At 34.5% G+C, this 20112-nt stretch overlaps 1 protein-coding gene across 16 annotated transcripts in view; it reads right to left on the bottom strand.

Moving 5' to 3' along the window:
* NBEAL1 (neurobeachin like 1) overlaps positions 1-20112 on the bottom strand; it is a 200186-nt gene that overhangs the window by 156581 nt on the left and 23493 nt on the right. For 11 of the 16 annotated variants that reach the window (XM_079130554.1, XM_079130555.1, XM_079130546.1 and 8 more), the window contains 4 exons: positions 13851-14012; positions 13085-13166; positions 11449-11576; positions 5230-5312 (listed from right to left, as the gene is read on the bottom strand). In XM_079130554.1, the coding sequence (XP_078986680.1) occupies positions 5230-5312; positions 11449-11576; positions 13085-13166; positions 13851-14012 (455 nt within the window). Of the gene's footprint in view, positions 1-5229; positions 5313-11448; positions 11577-13080; positions 13167-13850; positions 14013-20112 lie in introns of those variants that run through there. The other 5 variants (XM_079130548.1, XM_079130551.1, XM_079130550.1 and 2 more) reach the window with 5 other exon arrangements.

Here is a 20112-nt window from a genome sequence, read left to right as displayed (position 1 = left end):
ATAAAATGGTGATCCCATAAGATTATAATAAAACTGGAAAATTCCTATCACTTCATCAAATTATAGCTGTCTTATACATTACTCAAATGTTTGTGGTGGTGCTAATGTCAACAAACTTATAATAGTGCCAGTTATATAAAAGTACTGCACACACAATTATGTACAGTACATAATACTTGATAATAAACGACCATATTACTGGCCCATGCATTTATTAAATTACACTTTTAATCTTTATAATATATTTATACTTATAAAAGTTTATTGTAAAACAGAATGCCATGTTTCACAGATAGCAAGCAGACTCATGTCTCGTGTTTACCATGTCTATTGACTGCATTTTTGTTTAAGTATACTCTATGATGTTTGCAAAATGATAAAATCATCTAATGATGCATTTCATAGAATGAACCTGTCATTAAGTGGCACATGACTGTTTTTCACCATAAATGAAATTAGGATCTGAGCCACACCTGTAATCCCAGTGACTGAAGAGGCTGAGGCAGGAGGATCACAAGTTTGAGGCTAGCCTGGGCAACTTAGTAAGACCTTGTCTCAAAATTAAAAATAAAAAAGGGTTGAGGTTGTGGCTCAGTGGAAGACTGCTCCTGGTTCAATCCCCAGTACTTCAAAAAATAAAGAAAAAAAGAACCTGAAGAATCCCCAAACTTTTGCCAACAACACATTCCTCTCTCTCTCTAAAATTAAATTGTTCAACAAATTATATACAGTTATGGTATACAAAATGTTCTGAAATATGTTGCGGAATGGCTAATCAAGCTAATTTACAGAGGCATAACCTTGTTTTGTGTGATGAGAACACTTAAAATTGCTACTCTCTTATCAATATTCAAGTATACACATTGTTATTAACTACAGTCAATATGATGTATAATACAGCTCTTGAATCTTTCTCCTAGTCTAACTGAAATTTTGAATCCCCTGATCAACATTTCTCCAACTCCCCCAACAACACATTTCTTTTTTTTTTTTTCCCCCACATTTTATTTTGGTGCAATATGGTTGTAAATAATGGGGATTTGTTCGTACATATTCGTATATACACAAGATATAACATATAATTTGACCACTATAGGTCCCCAGCATTTCCCCTCCCTCCCACCTCCCACCTCTTGATCCCCTTTGACTATCATGAGATCTATCCCCATCTTTCTTTTCCTTTTTCTTCTCTAGCTTCCACATATGAGAAAACATACCACCCTTGACCTTCTGAGTTTGACTTATTTTGCTTAATGTAATCATCTCTAGTTCTATTCATTTTCCCACAAATGACATAATTTCATTTCTTTATGATTGAAACTCTTGTGTATATATACACCACATTTTCTTTATTCAACCATCTGCTGATGAACATGTAGGCTTGGCTGTTGTGAATTGTGCTGCTACAAACATGGGTAAGCATTTATTACTGTAGTATGATGACTTTTAATTCTTCAAAATAAATACCAAGGAGTGGTATTGCTGGGGCTTATGGTGGTCCCATGCCTAGGGTTTTGAGGGACCTCCATACTGATTTCCACAGTGGTTGTACTATTTTACAGTCCCACCAATAGTGTAAATGTGTTTCTTTTCCTTCATGTCCTCTAGAATTTATTGTTGCTGTAGTTGTTGTTGTTGTTATGTTACTGGGGATTGAACCCAGGGGTATGTAACCACTGAGCCACATTCCCAGTCCTTTTTATTTTTTGTTTTGAGACAGGGTCTCACTAAGTTGCTGAAGCTGACCTTGAACTTGTGATCCTCCTGCCTCAGTCTTCTGAGTTGTTGGGATTACAAGGGTGTGCTACCATGCCTGGCTATTTGTATTTTTGATGACTGCCATTCTAACTGGTGTAATATAAATCTCAGTTTAGGTTTGATTTGCATTTCACTAATTGCTAATGATGCCAACAATTTCTTAATAACCATTGTGTTAAAAAAAAAAAAAGAGATTGGCAAGTATTTTAAATAAAAATTAAACTAAGCACAGCAAATTCTGTGAGGCACAGCTAGAGCAATGCTTCGTAAAACAATCTATACCTTAAAATGTATATGCTCAAAAAGAAGTGCTAAAGAAAGGTTTAATTAAAGATCAAAACTCTACTGAAGAAGCTAGAAAAAGAAGAGCAAATTAAACTTTAAGTAAAAGGGAGGTAATAATAGAAGTAGGGCTAATTACCGAAAAATAAATCAACAAAGAATATGATGAAATGAAAACATGGTTCAGTGAGAAGATGACTATAATTTTAAAATCTCTATCTTTAGACTGATCTAGAAAAAAGAAGAAAGAAAATGTAAATTTCCGATATCAGGAATAAAAGAGGGGGTATCAACCTAGATTTCCTAGACTTTGAAAAGATCATAAAAAAGTGTTACAACTTTATACTAAGTAATTCAACACCATGGATGAAAAACACAAATGTGAAACACATGAATTTCAAAACCTAACAGAATAAATCTGAATAATCCTGTTTAGTATAAAACTTCACTCCGTAATTTAAAACCTCACAAAGTAAGCTCTAGGCTGAAATGGCTTTGCCAAACAATATTAAGGAAACCATAATAACAATTTCAAATCAACTCTCACAGAAAAGAGGGGAAAAGAAAACACTGCTCAAGTCTTTTAATATGGCCAGAATTATTGCTTAAGATATTCAACTATAGCATTTTGTTATACCACCCTGAGTACACTAAGACAAATTTTGCTACCAAGAAGGTAAGTGCTACTATAACAAATACCTAAAATGTAGAAGCAGATCTAGGTAACAGATAGAGGTTAAAGGAGTTTTGAGATACTAGAACTAAGGACCATTACAGACCCAGAAGGCAATGGTGTTTCTTCCTCCTGTTTCAAGATTGAAGTCAACTTCTCAAGTTTCAGTAGACCAGTAAGACCCCACCTAGTACCTTGAGGGCAGGGCTGCCCTCACAGACAGCCATGTGAGTGGTGCCCTGAGAGGCAGCCTAGGTGCAAAGATGCCTTTAGGGCCACAATATTAGGCTATTAGGTGGAATGAATGTATTCTGCATATGATAAAAACAAATTTGAGGGATCAGAGATGGAATGACATAAGCTGAACTGTGCTACACACACACACACACACACACACACACACACCAGGCTTCATATGCTGAAGCCCCACTTCTAATCTCAGTTGACTTGGTCCTTTGAGGATGTGAGCAAGGTTAAATGAGATTGTAAAGGTAAAACCTTGATCCAAGAGAACTGTTCTTCTAAGAAAAGAAAGACACCAGTCTCTCCTTCCAACATGTAAGGACATATCAAGTAGGAGATCATCTGTAAGCCACAAAGACAGACCTCACCAAAAATCAAATCTTGCTGGACTGTTGGTTTTCCACTATCTGGTCTCCAGAACTGTGAGAAAATAAATTTCTGATATTTAAAGCCACCCAGTCTATAGTATTTTGGTATGGCAGCCAGAGCAGACTAGGACAATTATCTTGATACAAAAACTACACAAGATATAACAAGGAAAAAAGCCCTAAAAACCTACTTGTTGCTTGAATATAGATAGAAAAATCTTTAAGAAAATATTAGCAAGTCAAATGAAGTATTACATAAAAAGGATAATACAATTGTTAATCATGTCCAAAGGTGGTTTAGTACAGAATGCAATGTTAGTTTAACACTGAAAAATCAATCTATTTATTTCACCAATTAACAGACTGAAGTAGAAAAAAAATGACAACACACTCAAAAACATACAAATCACCTCAAATAAATGCAGTAAAAATATGTGGCAAAAGTCAACATCTATTCAAAATAAAATTTCCTCTAATTAGTAAAGAGCATCAATAAAAATTCAATAGCTAACATCATATTTAATAGCTAATATACTTAATAGCTAACATCAAGACTTTTTCCCCTGAACATGTTAGGAACAAGACATAAAAATCTTCTCTCACTACTTCACCAGTATAAAAAGGCATATAATTTGGAAAGGAAAAAATAAAAAGCAACAGGATTGTACATATATACAACCCTAAGGAATAATATAAGAATAACTATAAATTATTGGTGAATTTACTTAGCAAAGTGACAGAGTACAATATCATCAGACAAAAATAAACCATATTTCTTTTTTTTTTAAATATTTTGAAGTTGTAGATGGACAGAATGCCTTTATTTTGTTTATTTTTATGCGGTGCTAAGGATAGAACCCAGTACCTCATCACAGCAAGCGCTGTGCCAGTCCCCATATTTCTATATATATTTTAACACAAAATTGGAAAACACATTAAAAACAAATCATTTACAAACAAAAAATACATAAAATACTTTGGGATAAATTAACAAAATATGTGCACAACTTATACATGCAGGATATAAAGGCTGTTATAGGATACTGTGCTTCTAAACCAGGGTGGCTCCCACACCCATTAATTTGGCCCCATAACCTCACTTGAAAGACCAAAGAATGGCACTTAGACTGCTGCTGAACAGAAACACCTTATACTGTTTCACTGGCACACTGTCTTTCTGGTCCTGATTCTTCTAAATGAGGCCAGTTCTGGGTGTGGCTCATTATGAATAATTGAGTTTGATTACCTAGCCAATGCCAGTATTACTACTGGTGGTCATGCAGAGTGGCGCTGCAGTCATCCTCATAAGCAAAAAAAAACCTAGTTCTGTCTTATTTCACAGAAAGAAAAAAAAAAGGAAAACTAAAGCAAATATGGCAAAATGTTATGTTTTGATAAATGTGAGGAGGCAATATACTCTAGGAATAGAGTGTTTTTTTTTTCTATTATGTGAATTTTTCTAAATTCTTGAGAGAAGGCATAATCACTACTAGTCTGAGCAACTTAGTAAGATTCTGTCTCAAATTTAAAAAAAACGGCAGTGGGGGCAGTTGAAAGATGTAACTAAGTGGTAGAGCAATTGTCTAGTATGCACAAGGCCCTGGGTCAGATCCCCAGCACTATGCAAAAAATAATAATAAATAAATATCCTGAAGTTCTAAAATATACTATAATCATTAAAATATTCAACTCATCAAGAAAGAAGAAAATCAGTTGTTCTCAAAAGAACAGAGTAACTAAAACGAAGAACAACAATCTCAGCCAAACAAATCAACTAATCCAATGAGGTTCTCAAACAACCTTCATCTTATAAATTCATAAAGCTGAATTGAGGTTCAAATTAGAATAAGAATAAAGAATAATCAGAGTAAGGTAAAAATAAAAGGAATTAAGAGTGCTACTTACGATAAAAGAAAGGAACAAACTCCACTGTGAGAGAAGCTGGCTTATATTTCTGTCTGCTCTTTTCCACAGAACTAAGGATTCGTCTATCATTAAAAAGAAGTTAATAACAAATTGTAACACGGGCAAGTAGAGAAGACACAATTACAAAAATTTAACATTTTACTTTTGATTTGTATACATCTTCAGAACTGACACAAAGGAAGTGAGCAATTTAAATACTGCTAAAGGATTTCTTCTTTTAAATTATGCATCATGCTGGACATGGAGGTACACACCTGTACACCTACATTCCCAGCTACTCAGAGACTGAGACAAGAGCACTATACGTTCAAGGTGAGCCTGGACTACTCAGTAAGACCCTATCCCCAAATAAAATAAAAAGGGTCTAAATGTAGTTCAGGGGTAAAGTACCCACCTAACATGAGTCAGGCCCTGGGTTCAATCCTCAGTACCAAAAAAAAAAAAAAAAAAAAAGCATAATGTAGCCAGGTTGTTTCCACTAACTAGAAATTGAAAAAGGAGCTAGCCCTTAAATTTTCCAATTTACAAAAGAATTAGTTCACAATACTACTAAATTGACAGCTAAGTCTAGTGGCCTATTATAATACAACTGAAATCCCTAAAAAAACAGGTTACTCTGCCACTTTCTGTGATTTTATCTGAACACAATGGGTCCAGACTATTAGATTCCTTATCACTTTAAGGATATGGATCCAGTATGAGCTGGTTTTGTTTTTAGTAACATTTCCAGTAGCTTTTTAGCTTTTTAAAAAAAAAAAATTGGCAGTACTAGGGCTTTTATCCAGTCTCTTGGCATGCTGAGTGCTACCACCAAGCTACAACCTCAGGCCTTCTTAAATCAAGACAGATCTCATGATTGCCCAGGCTGGCCTTGAACTTCTGATCCCTTGACCTTAGACTGTGACTAGCTGGGATCACAGTGTGTGCTACCAAAGCTGTTAACAATTCCAATAGTTTTGATGGATGTTTTCTACACACTTTGCAAAGGCTGATACAAATTACAGGTGCTTTTACTGAGAAAATTCATTTAAATTCAACACAAAATGAATCTATCATATGGGCATGGTGGTATAGAGATTAGAGAATAAAGACTATTGTTATGATATATTCAATAATGAACTGATGAATTTTTTAAAAATTACAGGCATTTTTCCCCTCCCCTGAGAAAACAATTAATATTATTAAGTAAAGTCAATGAAAGGGAAAATACCTGAAGGATAGCTACTAAGAAATCCTGTACATCTAAACAAGATCTATACTGATTTAAGATGCCTTCTTCTTAATGACCATAATTAAGGTATTTAAATTACTTTCCGTATAATTCAAAACAAGGAAAAAAAGTTAACTGACCACAGAAAAAAACAAATAGAATTGGCACAGCAGAATTCACTGACAGCAGAATGGAGTTCTAAGATCCAGACCTAATGTCTAGATTCACTAGAAATCACCTCAGACATTATTTTCTACTGCACTACTTTCCAAATCTAAGCCTATTTCCAATATGCAGAAGGCATAAAAATGACCATACCTCCTATATTTAATTTCAAACATAAAATCTTAGAACATTATTAGCTCTCCTTTTTAAGATCTTTATCAAAAACTTTGTCTTTCTGAAAATACAAAATTTACTGGAGTTTCAAATAAGAATTTTAGTTGTGTAGCAGAAAATTAACTTAAAAAGATGAAATTCAATTTAGCTTTCAGTTAGGTCTGTCCATGAGATTATTTCCATTTTGTGTATTTCTTATAAATTATGGTATTAACTATTAGACTGTCTAGGTTATATCCTATCCAAACAATCTGTGCTACAAATAGTAAGTATTCTCACCTGATTAAACATAATGAAAATGTACTTTTGTAATTTGTGATCAAAGATGCATTCTAAAATCCCTGTATTAGATATAACATAAGAAGATATGTTTTATTATATTACATAAATAACTTCCATATTTGTCATAAAAAATTTAATAAGCTAACATAAGGAAAAGGTGAGAACTATTATATTAGAATACAAACATTAAAGACTGTTGTTTGTACTTAATGTTTCAATTGGTTAAAAGAACTAAAAATGAACTTTAATCTTGTACCATTTTTAAAACGTAGCATACTAGATGGCCCCATTATTATTTAATATTGGGCCAAGCACTTAGCACTTGGCAGATTAATACATATATCAACTGGTTTCTGAGAGGCCTGCAAAACATTTATTTGCATCTCAGTTCTATAAGTTTATGTCCCCCAGTGAGGTAGGTAATGCTTCTTTTTTACTCTCTCATCAAGGATAGAACACAATCATTTATCTTTTTAACTTTTTATTTGGAAATATGTCCAAGCTCCTACAAAAACAAAAACACAAAGACAAAAACAAAGCAAAACAAAAAATCTTCACTGAGTGAACCAGTATTACAAGATGTTTTAGGATATATCAGGTAAAATGAACTTCTTGGCCCCTTTGTGGTAGACAGGGACATGTCATTAGTTCTGACCCATGAGCTCAGAATGAAATGTTATGTGTCACATGGCATGACCAAAAAAGAGCATTCAATCACCAATGTGAGACATTATAGTACTTTCTTCTCTCTCCTATGCAGTAAATAGCAAAGCCTAACAAGCCGGCTGTTCTGTCAGCTTGAGACCTTGAGTGAGGAGGACAAGCTACCTGAATACACACAATACTAGACAGATAGCATGAACAAGAAATAAACTTTCATTATTCTATGCTCCTTATTAATGTATCATAATCTAGTATGTCCTAAGTGACACAAAATCTTTACAAAAGAAATTCAAAGATTTTCTGGGAAAAGGCATATAATTCAAGAGAAAAGGAAGTGTTCAGAAGGTTATTAGTACCTTCCCATTAATAAACAGTGAAGAAATCTAAGGATTATGTGATGGCTAATTTTATTTACAAGGTGTCTTTGGATAAGAATAACTGGTGAATTTGTGAGTTCTGATTGTTTTCCATAATTCGAGCAGGCCTCATCTAATCAGTTGAATCTGAATAGAAAAAGAGAACTGGCTTTCCTGAGCAAGAGGGATACTCTGACACACTAAGTCTACCATGGCACTTAATCTGCATCTTTGAATCTTCTGCATGTCCACCTGCCACCCAACCACCACTGGCTCTCTTGGGTCTTGTTATGGTTTGGATGTGAGGTGCCCCTCAAAAGCTCATGTGTGAGACAATCCAAGAAGGTTTAAAGGAGAAATGATTGGGTTAGAGAGCCTTAACCCAAACAGTGAATTAATCCCCTAGTGGGATTAACTGAGTGGTAACGAACGCAGGTAGCATATAGCTGGAGGAAGTAGGTCACTGGTGGTGTGCCTTTGGGGTACATATTTTGTATCTGGTGAATAGAGTTTCTCTCTGTCTGCTACCTGATCCTCATGTGAGTTGGTGCATTCCACCAGACACTTACGCCAGGATGTTCTGCCTCACCCTGGGCCCAAGGGAACAGAGCCTGCGGTATATGGATTAAGACTGAAACAGGAACACTCAAATAAACTTTCCCTCTCCAAAATTGTTCTTGTCAGTCTTTTAGTTACAGCTGCAACAAAGTTGACTAAAACAGGTCTCACACCTGCCGAGACACTTAAGAGTTGGACTTAACAGCTTTCATAATTACATGAGCCAATTCCTTATAAAAATTCAATTCCTACCCCCCACCCACCCCACTCCTGCTACACATCCTACTGGTTGTTTTTCTGAAGAACCAAACTCATACAGGCAAATTCTCTCAAGGTGTATAGTAAATGTAAAAACATTCAGAGGGGATTCTTGTATTTTAATAATTGAAGCACATGTTCCTATTATTTCTTTTCTTGCATTAACTAAAGGATATCTTTTTTTAAACAATGACAAAAATTATATATTTATTTAAGGTATAAAACATGATATTCTGAAATATGTATACACTACAGAATGGCTAAATCAAGCTAATTAACATATGCAATATCCCATATACTATTCTCTTTTTTCATTTGGTAATGGGGATTGAACCTAGGGGCACTTTTCCACTAAGTTACATCCCCAGCCCTTTTTTTAATTTTGAGACAGGGCCTCACTCAAGTTGCTTACAAAATTGTTAAGACTGGCCTTCAACTTGCAATCCTCTTGCCTCAGCCTCCTGAGTCACTGGGTTTACAGGCATGCACCACCATGCCTGGCCTCACATACTATTCTCTTGGCCATTTTTAAGTATAAAATACATTGGGTGAGGGGTTTTTTTTTTTTTTTTCTTTTGTATTTTTAAATTTTTTTTAGTTATAGATGAACACAATACCCTTATTTATTTTTATTTAGTTCTGAGGATAGAACCCAATGCCTCACACATGGTAGGCAAGCGCTCTACCACTGAGCTACAACTTCAGCCTGTAAAATACACTGTTATTAATTATAGTCACCATGTTGTACAACTTATCTCTTAAACTTATTCATTCTATCTAAATAAAAATTTATATCCTCTAAACATTTCCTCAATTCCCTCATTAGGATATATTCTTATTTCAATAAATTATTACCATGCCTGTAATCCCAGTTATTCAGGAGGATGAGGTGGGAGGATCTTGAGTTTGAGGCCAGCATGGGCAACACAGCAAGACCCCATTTAAAAAAAACAAAATATCTCATTACTATATTATACATACAAAGTATATTGCTACATAGTCTATACAGATGTTCTCTTGGTTATCAATCAACTCTTCATCTATTCAAAAATGAGGGTATACAATGCCTGTAAAAACCACTTAGTAGTGAAAATCTGAATTTAACAAAATTGTGATCATGTTGCAGGAAGTGGAATGTATTTATAAATGGGGTCATGTTAAACTGACAGTGAAAATGGAAAAATCTTGAGATCTGGGAAAACTTGAAAAGAGGACTGAGGGTGATTATACAATTATTCCTATACTCTGCCCATAGAGGAGAATGACATGTGAGCTTAAAACTCTTTTGAGTTCTGGATTGATAATTGAGCTATTTTTACTATGTTACAAACACACAGTCCCACATCTCTGCTTTCTGATGCTGGAGCAGACAATGCAAATTGTTTTTCTAGCTGCCTTTCTACTGGGATCCCGAACAGTGGGTACGAGATGGAAGCAGAAGAAAAAATTAAGGATGCACTTCTTCCCTATTATTCTTTGCTATACTTACCATTAACATTGCCCCAGCAACAGTTCCTAATTGAAGAAATGGCAACTGGTTCCTATCTTCAACTCATTTTTGGCAGTCCCAGAACAAGCCTGTTCCTAGCTAGTCACCAATACCAGAACCAGCTGAGCAAGTCTCCTTCTTCGGAGTTTCTAGAGGGCTAGAGGGCCTGTTCTCCAAACATCTTGATTCTGATACCTCCATTCTACCCTTTGTTCCCAAAGCCTACAGAAGAAAACTTTCACGAAGTCACTATCTCCATACTATCTGTATGTCCCACCTTTGCTTTTTCAGCTAATGTCTGTTTAATAATTTCCTCGTGTTACATTTTTTTAAATATCTAGTGTGGTTTTTGGTTGCCTTAACTGGACCTTCACTGATACATGCTCACAGATAAAAATAAGTGGACAGGAGTAGTTGCTGTAGCTTACCAGTAGAACACTTGCCTACCATGTAGGAGGCCCTGAGTTCAATTCCTAGCACCATGGAAAGAAAAAGAAATAGACAAAATATTGCTAAAAGGTATTTTGAGGGCTGGGGCTATAGCTCAGTGGTAGAGTACTTGCCTTGAATGTGTAGGCAATGGATTCAATCCTCAGCACCACATACAAATAAGTAAATAAAAATAAAGGTATTTAAAAAAAAGGTATTTTGAAAATATGAAATATATGTGTTTGGGGGTGCTGTAAATCAAACCTAAAGCCTTGCTTGTGCTCTACCGCTGAGCTACATACCCCTAGAACTAAAATGTTCTGTACCTGGAAATGTTCTTTAAAAATACAGTGCCCTACTTATATCAATATGCTTTTAACATTTCTTATTAAATTATCAGTATTGAATAGCATTACAAAATACAACTTCAAAGTACACTTAATTATCTGGAAGTAGCATTTATCACTTAATCATTACCTCTAACATATTTCTCTCAGGGTTAAATCTGTGGGTATTATACACATATTTACAATTGCTTTCACAGAAAAGATACTCTTTGAAGAATCACATATGTTTACATTCAGGTTTTAAATAATATGATTTATAAGACATACCCTGAAATTCTTTGTCTCCAATTTCTATATGGATCATATAAACCTTCACAAAATGCCAATGCATGGATCACAAACTCTTCAATAGATGTCTGATCGGCCATTTCCTTCTCTTTTTTTTTGCTTTTTAACTAAGAATAAAGTTAAAAATAAAATTAGACATGTTTCATTCATCATCTAACAATAAATCATTTTTATTCAAATAAATCTAATTTCCTTTTGGGTCAAAAGGAGACATTTAATCATATAGACTAGATATACCCTCTCATATTTGAAATTTTTCCTAGTAAGTGTTTAAAATAGATAACCTTTTTTGAAAAAAATGATGTTTTCAATAACATATGTGATAAACAGTAACTAAATACATAAAATCACAAACTGGGTCATTTTAAAAAGCCATTTACAAAACACCTTAATTTTTTAAGTTACAATGACATAACAGCTACTTGTATAAATTTAATATAACATATAAAAAAAAAAACACCAGGGCTGGGGAGATAGCTCAGCTGGTAGAGTGAACCTCGCAAGCACCAGGCCCTGAGTTCGATCCCCAGTACCGCAAAAAAAAAAAAAAAAAAAATCATAAATGGGCTAAGGAACTGAACAGATGCTTCACAGAAGAAGAAATACGATCAGTTAACAAATACATGAAAATATGTTCATTATCTCTAGCAATTAGAGAAATGCAAATCAAAACTACTCTAAGATTTCATCTCACCTCTGTAAGAATGATAATTATCAAGAATACGAGCAACAATAAATGTTAGTAAGGATATGTGGGAAAAGGTACACTCATACATTGCTGGTAGGTGCAACCACTATGGAAATCAGGATGGAGACTCCTCAGAAAACTTGGAATGGAACCACTATTTGACCCAGCACTCCTAGGTTTATACCCAAAGGACTTAAAATCAGGGTACTACAGTGAAGCAGCTACATCAATGTTTATAGCAGCTCAATTCACAACAGCTTAACTATAGAACCAACCAAGGTGCTCCTCAACAGATGAATAGGCAAAGAAAATGTGGTATATATACACAATGGAATATTACTCAGCCTTAAAGAAGAATGAATTTATGGCATTTGCCAATAAATGGATTGAGCTGGAGAATATCATGCTAATAAGCAAAATAAGCCAATTCCAAAGAATGAAAGGTCAAATGTTTTCTCTGATATGTGGATGCTAATTCACAACAAGGGGTGGAGGGACAGCTAGGGAAGAATAGAGATACTGTGGATTAGACAGAGGAGGGATGGGAGGAGAGGGACATGGGGAGATGAAGGACAGTAGAATGAATCGGACATTATCATCCTATGTGCATATATGATTACACGACTGGTGTAATTCTACATCATGTGCAACCAGAAGAATGAGAAATTACAGTCCATTTATGTATGATGCGTCAAAGTGCATTCTACTGTCATGTAAAACTAATTAGAACAAATAAAAAATAAAAATAAATTAAAAAATAAAATAGTATGTGTATGATTTCTGAAATATTTACTACCCGATGATAATTTTGGTTCTCTTCTCAACTATTATATCCTCTGAAAACATTTAATTATATTAACTATAACATAAAAAAAACCATAGTCTCACTAAGCACCAAAAAGAAATAAGAAATTAGTTCACACCTACTTGCTGAATATAGAGTGTTGTCATTGTGATGACATGATTTATATACGAGCATGTTCCAATTTCTTCCACATTTGATAGATTTCTATGAGAAAAAAGAATAACATTTTTATTACATTTGAAAGGTGAACAAAATTTGTACTCAGCTTGAATTCTGAAAACAGGTATGGAAGAACAAAACACAAATTATGTTTATTAAAACATAAAATCAATATAGTTATATAGCTGTTTTCCCACAAATGTAAAATATACCTCAAGCACCATTTATCTATTTTCAACAGAAAATGTTTAAGACAGCAAATATTATATAAGACCACAATTTCTTAGGACAAGTAGACTTGTATCTACTTATAGAAAAATTAGTATCACAAATTAGAAACAGAAGAGAAAAAAAAAATCACCAATTCTTTTTTTTTCTTTCTGTTACCAGGGGTTGCACCCAGGCGTGCTTAGCCCTAGCCCCTTTTTCATATTTTTTATTTAGAGACAGGGTCTGAGTTGCTTAGGACCTCGCTAAGTAGCTGAGGCTGCTTTGAATCTGCAATCCTCCTGCTTCAGCCTCCCGAGCACCTGGGATTACAGGCATGCATCACTACACCTGTCTCACCTATTCTTATAACCTGAACATAATTAATTATTTACATCTAGATTATTTCTTTACAGGCTGTATTTTCCCTATGCAGATTATTAGTTTAGATTTTGTATACACTGTCACCATTATACCACATACTGCTTTATAGTTTTCACTTTGCTTTTTTGTACCACATACCTGCAAAGAATAATGAAGAACTTGACAAGCAAAAGTGATAAGGCTTGTTGTTGCTCTTCTAACCCATCTGCCATTTTCTGAACACACTGTAGCAGCTGGATCCTCAGAACCTGCAGAATATTGTCAGGAAGCAGAGATATTCCTGGAGGTACATCATCTACCCTACAATGCAAGGGGCACAAAAAGAAAGGAATGCTGAAAGAAGAGAAGAAAATTCTAGTACTGAAATGAACTCCATTTTCAGTCATCCTAAAGAATTTTTAAAATTCTTTCCAGATACTGTAAGCCTTCTTATCTGTAAGGAATAACCAAATGATTTACAACTATAAGATTATTAGGGCAGAATGATTAGTCTTATTTCAAGGGAGACAAAGAGACTATTTTTAAGTGTTCTTATTTTAAAGAAAATACTTAGAGTATAAAGTAATCAACTTTCTACCTAGATATGTATACTTTCTACCTACATATGTATACTATTTCTTATTGAGTTTGTTGTTGTTTTAGAGGGCCCTGGAGACTGAACCTAGTGGTGCTTTACCACTGAGCTACATCCCAGTTCTTTTCTTTCTTTTTATCATGTATTCATTCATTTTTAAATTTAGTTTAATTTATTATTTTTGGTACCAGATATTGAACCCAGGGGTGCTTAACTGCTGAGTCACATCCCTAGTCCTCCTCCTTATTTTTTTAAATTTTGAGACAAGGTGTCACTTAGTTGCTGAGGCTGACCTCAAACTTGTGACCCTCCTGTCTCAGCCTCCTGAGTCACTGGGATTACAGGCAGGTGCCATGATGCCCAGTTTGTATGTATACTATTTCTAAAAGAAACAATAGCCAGTGAACAAAAAACAAGTATTTATTAGTTTAATATTTCTCATCTGTTTTACTGAACACTAATGAACTATATTATAGATTCATCAAGTCATGTGATCAAAGAGAAAAGATTTTTTAAAAGACGAATGAACACCACAAGCATAAGCATCATTTAAAAAAAAATTGTTTTTAGTTACTGATGGACCTATATTTTGATTATTTTTATGTGAGGATCGAACCCAGTGCCTCATGGTAAACAAGCACTTTACCACTTAGCTACAACCCCGGCCCATAGGCATCATTTTTTCAATGTCACATAACAAGATTTTGTTAAATGATTTCTGTGTAAGAAGACTACATGATTCTTTAAAAGCAAAAGCTAACACAAGATGTGAGTGGCTCCTCTGGCGTGTCTCTCACAATAAAAACGCATACCTAGATTCAAAGTCCAAAGGCCTGGATGCTAAATTCTACCTTTGTAACATGAAGCTGGTCACATGATCTCTGAAGTTCCCTAATTATAAAATTTTAATATCATCTGCCCTATTTCACTGGGCTCTGAAATCAGAAAGTCAATTAGCATTTTTGCTGTGAAATATGTTAAGAATTATTAAAATAATGTATTTTGAACATACTATCACTAAAGCCTAAGAATTTTTTCATAAGCCACTGTATATTAATTTCTCCACCTCTATTAAGAATGCCCAAATCTCAAGAAAGTAAAGAATTTCCATGATTAAATGACCATTGTAATTTACAGCAGTCTTGTTTTCAGATAATGTTTAATATGAAGTCTTACTAACTAGTAATTTACACTGGGTAAAAGGCTATTTAATTCACTGTAGACAGAAAACTCTGAAGGACATCACCACACAAATACACATGATAAATATAATCATCATCTTTCTGAATCACCCTACCACATAAATTAAGGAAGTGATTTTATAAAGTGAAGACCTAATTTTAACTAAATTATACAGAAAGCAAAACCACAAAGCCCATCATGATCAAAGATGGCCAAATTCTATAACCATGTTATAAAGATACCATGTTTCATTTTAGTTTTGGAACTACTTCACTTACAACTTTGGATTTTTTCATTTTCTTATACACTGAAGAATTAAAAGGAGGTGCTTAGAAAAACAGTAACTTCAAAATAATAAAGATTTAGATGTAATTTTAAAGACAAATCATTTGTCTCCATTTTCTAAAAACATGTCAACAACAAAGAAAACAATGGATTTTTCCAATATTCCATAATAGTTATTTAAAGAGTACCTCCTTGTCCTTGGTCACCCCTGTCTATATTTGCATATTTTTTAAATAAATAACTAGACAGTCAAGAATAATTGGCTTTGAGGGCTGGGGATGTAGCTCAGTAATGGTAGAGCACTTGCCATATGCATAGGCCCCTGCACTATATGCACAAAAAAGAATAATTAGGACCGGAGGTGTGGATCAGTGGTTAAGTGCTTGCCTAGCATGCATGAAGCCCTGGGTTCAATCTCTAGCAAGACACACACACACACACACACACACACACACACACACACACACACACAAAATAATTAACTTACAGAAAAAGAGAAATATAGAGATTTTTTTAAAATTAGCTTTTATTACAAAATTGGCACTGGATTAGAACATGACTTGTAAAGTTGAAATTTGTGTTCACACTCCTAATACAATGAGTATTTAAGAAACTGTAAGTACTTTCCTACCTCTAGAAATAAACTGTCCAAAACTGTATGCTCTGAAAATCTGTTCCACTCTCTGACTACTGAACATCTACTGTAAACAGCTGCACATGATTGCGTCTAACAGTTCAAGAAGACTGCCTTAAAGTTTGTGCAAGGCTTTAAGTAATAATGTTAAAGGCACTCTCTACCTTGCATTATAAATTTTCTAGCTCAGGAATTCTATAAAGTCAGTTTACTGTAAATGAGTTTTATTCATGAGTTTCGTACCTTTAAGGTGACTTAACTAATTTTATACAACGTCTTGCATATATTCTGCACTTGAAATTAATTTTGAATGTTTTGTATTAATAAACTCTGAATTCATCATTCAACTTTTTGACATAAAAAACAATTTCAAATAAACCAATTACATTATAAATAAAGCAATGCTCTTAGCATTCTATATCTTAAGTTAAACACAGTGGCAGTATAAGTCTACATGATGTTTTTTAAATGATCTTAAAAAAAACAAAAAACAAAAAAGACATGTTATGGATGATAACATCCTACTTTAGAAACCTCAGAAGCCTCATTTCAAAATTCCAAACAATTAAAAGCTCAAATCCTAACTCCATATGTCCATGATTTAAAGTGAGTTGAAAATTATTCAAATAAAAAAAAATTTTAAAAATACATAAATAAAAGTACTTCTTTTTTTTTTTTTTTTTTTTTTTTTTTTTTTCCAGTGCGAGGGCTTAAACCCAGGGCCATGCACATGCTGGACAAGGGCTCTACCACTGAGTTACATTACTGGTCCTAAAAATAAAGTACTTATAAGCACAAACAATAAAAATATTATTTTATTGGTAGAAACACTGCATAAACTTATTTTGAAGATACCTTAAGATTTAATATTTTTCAGTCTTTATAAGCCTATCACAAATAATATTTTAATAAAAACAAAATCATGTAGCAGATGAATTTATAAATAATAAACTATTAATTTATAAATAATAAAAGGCTAGTCCTTTTTTTGCACAATCTTAATTTTCTTCAGTTCCATATCTTGGTCCAAAGCTCTAAGGATTTCTTCTCTGGATTATCATAGTTACCTCTTTCCAATGAAATTAAACCCCTATCTCTCACCCTGCACAAAAATCAACTCAAAATGGATCAAGGACCTTGGAATCAGACCAGAGACCATTCATCTTATAGAAGAAAAAGTAGGTCCAAATCTTCAACTTGTTGGCTTAGGATCAGACTTCCTTAACAGGACTCCCATAGCACAAGAAATAAAAGCAAGAATCAACAACTGGGATAGATTCAAACTAAATAGCTTTCTCTCAGCAAAGGAAACTCTCAGTAATGAGAAGAGAGAGCCTACAGAGTGGGAGAATATCTTTGCCACTCATACTTCAGAAACAGCATTGATTTCCAGAATCTATAAAGAACTCAAAAAACTCTACACCAAGAATACAAATAACCCAATCAACAAATGGGCTAAGGAAATGAACAGACACTTCACAGAAGAAGATCTACAAGCAATCAACAGATATATGAAAAAATGTTCAACATCTCTAGTAATAAGAGAAATGCAAATCAAAACTACACTAAGATTCCATCTCACCCCAATTAGAATGGCGATTATCAAGAATACAAGCAACAATAGGTGTTGGAGAGGATGTGGGGAAAAAGGTACACTCATACATTGCTGGTGGGGTTGCAAATTAGTGCAGCCACTCTGGAAAGCAGTATGGAGATTCTTCAGAAAACTTGGAATGGAACCACCATTTGACCCAGCTATCCTACTCCTTGGCCTATACCCAAAGGACTTAAAATCAGCATACTACAGAGATACAGTCACAACAATGTTCATAGCTGCTCAATTCACCATAGCCAGATTGTGGAACCAACCTAGATGTCCTTCAGTTGATGAACGAATAAAGAAACTGTGGCATATATATACAATGGAATATTACTCCGCCATGAAGAATGATAAAATTATGGCATTTGCAGGCAAATGGATGAAATTGGAGAATATCATGTTAAGTGAGATAAGCCAATCTCAAAAAACTAAAGGACGAATGATCTCGCTGATAAGCAGATGAGGACATATAATGGGGGTGGGAGGGGTTAACGTTAGGGTTAGGGTTAGGTTTAGGGTTAGGGATAAGGAGGGTGGTAAGAATGGAGGAAGGAAGGACTGTATGGAGGGAAAAGAGGGATGAGAGGGAAGAGAAAAAATAACAAAATGAATCAAACAACATTACTCTATGTAAATTTATGAATACACAAATGGTATGCCTTTACTCCATGTACAGAGAAACAACATGTATCCCATTTGTATATAATTAAAAAATTAAAAAATAAATAAAGATAAGCTTCTCCCCTTATGAATGATCTGTTTCCTATTCAAAGCACTGAACAATGTTGTCTTTTTCAGTATCAATAAGAACCACTAAAATCATAATAGTAAGATTAAAAAAAAAATAATTACCTCTTTTCTTCAGTCTCAACCGTCTCCAAATCGACCTCTACAATGCCACCAAAGTGACTTTTGAAAACAAACTTGACTATGATATTCTCACACAGGAAAGTTTTTAACCACATTCTTATTATTCATAACAATAAAATCAAATACATCGGTATTGCACACACGATACTTTGTGATTTGGCTCCTAGGGCTAGAGCTACAGCTGGGTGGTAGAGTACTTGCTGGTATACACAAAGCCCTGGGTTTGACTCTGAGCACTGTGGTAGGAAGGAAGGAAGAGATGGAGGGAGGGAGGGGAAAAACACATGATTTGGCCTCCTATTTCATTCTTCAGACTCAATTCCACCTTCTGAATGCAGTGCTAGGGCTTACTGCACTTTCCTCCTTGGCAGATTTTTAATTCTTCAGATACTTTCTCATCATCAATCACTATCTATTCCTTCTTCCTTCCCTCAACTCACATCTATAACTGGAGCTCCCTTTGTGTCTCAATGCCTCTCTTTATTTCTCCTGCTTTTTACCCCAACCTCCTCTTCCCAGACAAGTACTAGGCCTTCAAGGTAGCCTGAGATACAGAAAAGCTTTTAAGTGGCCAGGGAACTAAGAGTCCAAAACTGGTGACAGGCACAAGAATGAAAGAAAAGATCTGTGCTTGCAGTAGCACTTTTTCATAAAATTTTAATTCCCTCCTATTTTAGATTTTGTTAAACTCTAGTTTTAAAAAATCTAAATGCTTCAGTTCCTCAAGATATTTTCTAAGACTTGACTCTAAGGTCAAGAAAGGATATAAGTTTCAACTCACATGTCTATGTTATAGTAAAGAATATATATCTGGTCTTTATCCCAGTTTCCTCAAATGGAGCTTCAAAAAACACAGGAACCATAATGATAGGAGCATCTTTTGTTATTCATAAAAAGCCCCTGTGGACTATACCTGAGTTTATGCAAATGAAGCTATTCATAGGAGGTCCTTAAGCAGTTTTAATAGAGAGGCTGGTCACATCAGAAAGACCAAGCATGAGACACCCTCACAACCACCTAGGCAGGGAGAGAGGATAGAGACTGAGCTCTATCACATGGACATTAATGTAGTAAGACACCATTAAAACTCTGAACACCCTAAGCTCGAAGAGCTTGCTGATTGATGAAACACACTGATGCTGAAGAAAGGGCATAGAAGCTCTGCATCCAGGACCCTTCTAGACCGCGTCCTACGTATACCCTTTCTAATAAAACTGTAATCATAAGTTCAGCACTTTCAGTGAGTTCTTCTGAG

Source organism: Sciurus vulgaris (assembly GCF_902686455.1).
Source record: "Sciurus vulgaris genome assembly, chromosome: 3".
NCBI lineage: Eukaryota > Metazoa > Chordata > Mammalia > Rodentia > Sciuridae > Sciurus > Sciurus vulgaris.
The sequence above is the reverse complement of the archived record's forward strand: the minus strand, read 5'-3'. Positions and strand labels throughout refer to the sequence as shown.